At 42.3% G+C, this 6,000-nt stretch overlaps 1 protein-coding gene across 4 annotated transcripts in view; it reads left to right on the forward strand.

Annotated features, from left to right (window-relative positions):
• Positions 1–4,850: 4,850 nt before the first annotated feature.
• Positions 4,851–6,000, forward strand: part of vav1 (vav guanine nucleotide exchange factor 1) — a 12,489-nt gene continuing 11,339 nt past the window's right edge. For all 4 annotated transcript variants that reach the window (XR_014633297.1, XR_014633298.1, XR_014633299.1 and 1 more), the window contains exons 1-3: positions 4,851–4,991; positions 5,483–5,569; positions 5,695–5,811. Coding sequence is in view for 1 of the 4 variants with exons in the window: in XM_084466129.1 (XP_084322255.1) it covers positions 5,483–5,569; positions 5,695–5,811 (204 nt within the window). In the remaining 3 variants the exon portion in view is untranslated. The remainder of the gene's footprint in view (positions 4,992–5,482; positions 5,570–5,694; positions 5,812–6,000) is intronic.

Genomic DNA, 6,000 nt, shown 5'->3' on the forward strand with positions numbered 1-6,000 from the left:
TTCATCCAACAAATGGACCCCGTTGAAAATGACCTTTTGAGTGGAGGCTCTTAAACTAGTAACATCTGTCCCACAGCTTTGCAACAGACGAGCAGAGATGTGCCCAAACTTGTCAGAGTCCACAGACACTACTTGCAAAATGCTCCCAAGTGATGACAGATAACCACTTCAAGTTCGACGGCTTCATACCTTAGTGGTATCTTTATATTACGTTGTATTACGTTTCTAACTGATCCGTACTAATAATACGACTTAATCCAATCTAATCCAATCCATTTTCTTCTTGAAACCTGAAATGCACTGCCTGTAGCCATATTTCACCTTTTAAGTCAATGTGTTGCTCATGTTACTTTTGACAGTCAGGGTTGATGTCCTTCAGGTCTTTTTGTCTGGTAACTTGACAAGATGTCCATTAGGCTATAACAAAAAATAAGATACACTAGTTTATTCAGGAAATGTTGATCTAAATGACATGTTCACACAGTTTTGCAGTTTACAATTACAGGAAAGGCTATCTATAATCTTGTAATCTTACTGTAAGTCGCTTTGGATAAAGCGTAGACTGCTAAATGCCCTAAATCTAAATCTATCTGTGTACAAGGAAAGTCTCTGGGAGCTGTGCTTTCCCCTGTTTGAATGTACTTCCAACTAACAACACTCTTGGTTCCGGGATCAACTGATCACTGATCAACCTGTGAGGTCAACGCACAAAGGTCCCTACGACAAATACAGGGAGCATCAGACGCAATTGCCTTCGTCCCCTGATTAATCATAAGAAACACTTGACGCCATGAAAAGGGAAACGAAAGGGACTCAAAAAAAAAATGATAATAATTGACACTGCCTCTAGGTCAGCTCCCATCGCTGGACCTACCTCCGTCTGCTCTCCCGAGAGAGCCCCGTGTCCTCGGTCCTCTGGTCCTCCGACAGAGGTTGGAGTTGGGAACAGGAGGCGGAGACGTCGTTGGAGGCCGCACGCTGGAGGCGGGGGAAAACACTGTGGCGGAAAAGATCCTTCTTGTTCCTCACCTGCCGGGACACCAGAAGCATCTCTAACTGAAACACACTCGGCATGTAACACGGGATGCCTGCCGTAAGAATGTTCCGTAGAACATTCTCACACACACAGTAGGTCTGTGCGTGTGGGTCTGTGTATGATGTGTGTGTGTGTGTGTGTGTGGGGGGGGGGGTCTGTGTGTGTGTGTGTGTGTGTGTGGGGGGGGTCTGTGTGTGTGTGTGTGTGTGTGTGTGGGGGAGTCTGTGTGTGTGTGTGTGGGAGTCTGTGTGTCATGCGTGTGCATGTGCGTGATGTGTGTGTGGGTCTGTGCGGTGTGATGTTTATGTGTGTGTGTGCTTGTGGGTGTTTTGGTCTGTGTGTGTGTGTGTGTGTGGGGGGGGTTCTTTGTATATGTTTTTGAGATACGGTGTGATCTCACCAGGTCCATAGACGACCCCAGGGAGTACTTCCGTGTAACTCTGCGCTTTGGGCCACTGCCTGGAGTGCCAAATAAACAGGAAAGAATATACAAACTGAATGAAAAGCTGGATTTAGCTCATTGTTGATTGTAACAATATAGAGCTGAACAAATCTGGACGAATGCTAGCCTTTACTGGACTTGTATTACATTTAATAAAGACCCATCTTCATTAAACCATCATCGTTATTTAGCTGCACAGATCAGTATTATTGATATACTAAAGTATTTGTAAATAAATATGTACTGTGTGGGTTTATCGATCATCAGTGATCATCAGCTATACCACGTTTCAGAATAGATAGTAATAAAAAAGGTTTAAATATCATGAATGCAGTGTTCAATTGATAGGCTTCTGCAAAAAGCTGAAAATGCAATAATTGTGCGTGCATGCATGTGTGCGTGCGTGCGGGCGTGTGTGCGTACACGGGTGTGCTTGTGCGCGCTATTGTGTACATAGCATGTGTATATGTGTTTGCTACCGGAGTAAGGGTCCAGGATGGGCTTGTGTCTGAGGAGCTGACTGAGAATGGTGGCTCTGTGTGCTGGGTCCTCCACCCCGGCCTCCTTCAGCTCTTCATCAGTCACAGTCAGCAAGCCCTCCAGAGAGAGCGAGAGAGAGAGAGAGAGAGAGAGAGAGAGAGAGAGAGAAAAACATGTGTTCTGTGCTGCTACTGAAACATACAGACATAATATCAATATGGTAAATTCCAAGACAGCCATAACATGCAATCCCACACACACACACACACACACACACAGATGCACACACATATACACACACCTTGTAACAGACTCTTGCTAACTCTCAGTGCAATACTGCACGCTGTCACTTTACCGTGCTGCTACATACTGCCCTGTACATTCAATACTGTTCAGTTTGCACAGCCTCCTCTGTACACACATATTTAAATAAACAGAGGAGTGCTCTGTATGTATGTTTGACCGTCTTTCGATTGTCTTCGAGAACTGTTCATCCGACTGACCACACACTTGGTCGCGGGTGTGTTGATGAGGACCCAAGGAAGTGCAGTGTCAAGAGCTGAAGTTGTTTGGATGAGCGGTTCTCAAAATAGCTGCAAGCAGCCATTCCAGAGACCGAGCAATCGGCCCGCTCCCATCGGCATTGCAAGCGCTTTATATAAAAACTCATATTCATTTAATTAAATGTGTTTTTCTTTTATATGCTTACACATATACTTACTTATACTTATATACTTATACAGTATATATATATATATATATATATATATATATACACTTACTATACTATATACTATACGTACTTTAATCTCACCTCTTCACTGTTATACTTAGTGCATTAAGTATAACATAAATACACAAACATATATACTTACTTATACTTATATACTTATACAGTATATATATATATATATATATATATACTTACTATACTATATACTATACGTACTTTAATCTCACCTCTTCACTGTTATACTTAGTGCATTAAGTATAACATAAATACACAATAATTATTGTGTATTTATTACTTAAAAAATACCTAAAATGAGCAAGTAAGCATTTCACTGCTAGTTCTACATGTATGACTTTGTATGTCTCAAAACAAAACATAAACACACCACACACATATGTCTTACCTCCAGACCATAATATTCACTCTCTAGTGTCTTGGTGTACTGTGGCAGGCCTATCTGTTTTAGCCACCATGCTATGGACCGATTATTCATGTCTGAACAGCAGCAGGGAGAAAAGATACATAGATTAATTGACATACCAGAACACAACACATGCACGTACAGATTCAGATATAGATTACTTTATTGATCTTTGCGGAAATTATGTGTTGCAGTTGCTCAGCTCAAGCCAGAAACATCTAGTTAAAACCAAGAAATGAGCACAACTGGCAATATAAACACAAAACACTGCATAAAATACTGCACAAATATTCCAATTATGGATAAAATATGAATCTTACCAGCGGCAGAATTTAATAACATGTGCTTGAATATAAAAAAGTACATACGTAACAGAATGAAAGTAAAGTAAGCGACTTAATGAAGAACAGTGCCTCCACTTTAGTGCAGGCATATTGCACACAGGTAATTTGATAAATAGTTTAAATGGCTGAGCTCAAAGTGACTGCATGTGAGTGCATCAGTCGTCCAACGTGTAAATATCCTAAACACATGCTTGTAGGCCTACATGTTTTTTGTTTTTTTACAAATTACAGTAGGTGACTACGAACTAAGAATTGACGAACAGCCAAACATGTGAAGTAAGAAATGCTGCTGTTTGAGGAGCGGGTATGTAGCACCTACCTGCTCAGGACACGCTGGCACATATGAGACCTTCACTCTACTACTACTCTCCTTGTCGTTATCTCATCGTTTCTCGACCTAAATCTCCCCGTCTCCCTTCTGTTCTTCAGCTCCAATCTTACAAGTAAGAAAAGAAGGTGGCTCCTTTTACTCTCACTGTGTGCATTCCTCTTTTCCCCTCTGTTTTTGTGCTCTTTTTCTGAGTCCCAGTCTGCCTCGTTTGGGGTTTTCCATTAGCGCGCTACGCCTTGAACGGTGGGATCGCCCTGCGAGGCCAATCAAGACGAGCGCTGGGATCCCTTTCAATGCGACTAACCAGAGCGAGGGACAGTCAGTGGGCGGACTTTGCGAGTTGGGGCAGATTTGACACATGGAAAGGATTCATTAAAAAAGGATGTAAGAAATACCTTTCATAAAAAGGCGCTTAGAGCCTATCCTGGACCAAGCACCTTCTTATGAAAATAATTTCTTATATCCCGTTCAATACAGAGAGCGTTTGGAGATGCGCTGTGAATATTTAATCTGATGAAAATACTAGAGATTAGTGTGTGTGTGTGTGTGTGTGTGTGTGTGTGTGTGTGTGTGTGTGTGTGTGTGTGTGTGTGTGTGTGTGTGTGTGTGTGTGTGTGTGCGTGCGTGCGTGCGTGCGTGTGTGTGTGTGTGTATGTAAACATGCGTGGGTCAGACTGACGCCTTGTGTTCAAGTAGTAGATTGCAAAAAGTCAGTCTAGTTTTGAACAAGAGGCGTGGTTTACAGTAATACACACCCACTCACACAGCGGTGCATACCCTCAGAAATACAGTCATTACAAGATAATCATTAACTCAATGGTACTATTTAACTATTAACTATAGTAGTTAAATAGTACTATTAGATTATTATTTAACACTTTACACTGTGTGTGTGTGTGTGTGTGTGTGTGTGTGTGTGTGTGTGTGTGTGTGTGTGTGTGTGTGTGTCTAAAAGGGGGGGGGGGGGATGTTAGTATCTCTGTTACTTCATCTAAGTATGAATCTGTGTATGTGTCGAGAGGAAACAGGAAGTTGTGATGTGAACTTAACACTTCTACACAGTGTCACACTGCAGAACACCCACCACGGAAGAAGAAGGACAGTGCCAGAGAACGACGACAGAGCGGTGGCACCATGAACCTGAGAGCACGGTGGTGAACGCCAGCACAGAGCACAAGAGGAGCTCACACGCAGCGGTACACTGGTAAGCCATATGCTTAAATCGTGGTAGTGGTTTCACCGTTGTTTGAGAATTGACATATGTACCCGGTATGTACGGTAAGTACCTGATATATGTTTCGATTGTTAGTCTGTACTACAAATAACGTTTAGACTTGACCTAAGAAGAAGTAATGCTTTCACAAAAGAATTGACGTATGTGCTCCAGTGTATCCCACAATGTGTCCAGTAGATATATTTCAATTTGTAAACAAGTTGGTCAATGCACCATTCATAAACATTATAACGAGCATACAAATAGAATAATTGTTGAAGAAGTAGAATAAAGGTCATTTAAAACAATTAGTTGACGATGTGATTCGTATTTTACACTTTACACACGAATGCAGTGCTGTTTTTCCCGATTTTCTTTTCTCCTGAATGCTTATTGTATGAAACACAGAACACAGAAAGCCTTAAGGAAGGTATAGAGTGAGCACTGGAAGCTGTGAGAGAGATATCCTTCCTTTGCTGTAGATGGAGATGTGGAGGCAGTGTGCCTTCTGGCTGGTTGAATGCAGAGTTCTCCCTGAGAGCCATAGAGTCACCTGGGATGGAGCACAGGTGAGCCACCAATGTCTATCTATCTCTCTATCTCTATATCACTTCGGTCGCTTCATATGCTATCATATTGTTGTTTCACATTGTACATTATTTGAGTGTGTGGTGTCATGTGATCGTACCGACAGGTCTGTGAGTTAGCGCAGGCACTGAGAGACGGGGTGCTGTTGTGCCAACTGCTCAACAATCTGATGCCCCATTCGGTCAACCTGAAGGAAATCAACCTTCGGCCGCTGATGTCCCAGGTAACACACACATATTCTCACACACACACACACACACAGCCCGTGCACACATACACACTCACACACACAGGCACAGAGACAGTTCATCTTCCTGCTCTATTTCCATAGGATATTTCCATACAATACAAGTCTGTAAAAATACAACATTGGCTCTCCGATAAGAGATGGGAGGACACCTGACTGATTATC

Source organism: Micromesistius poutassou (genome assembly GCF_964030765.1).
Source record: "Micromesistius poutassou genome assembly, chromosome: 3".
Classification (NCBI taxonomy): Eukaryota; Metazoa; Chordata; class Actinopteri; order Gadiformes; family Gadidae; genus Micromesistius; species Micromesistius poutassou.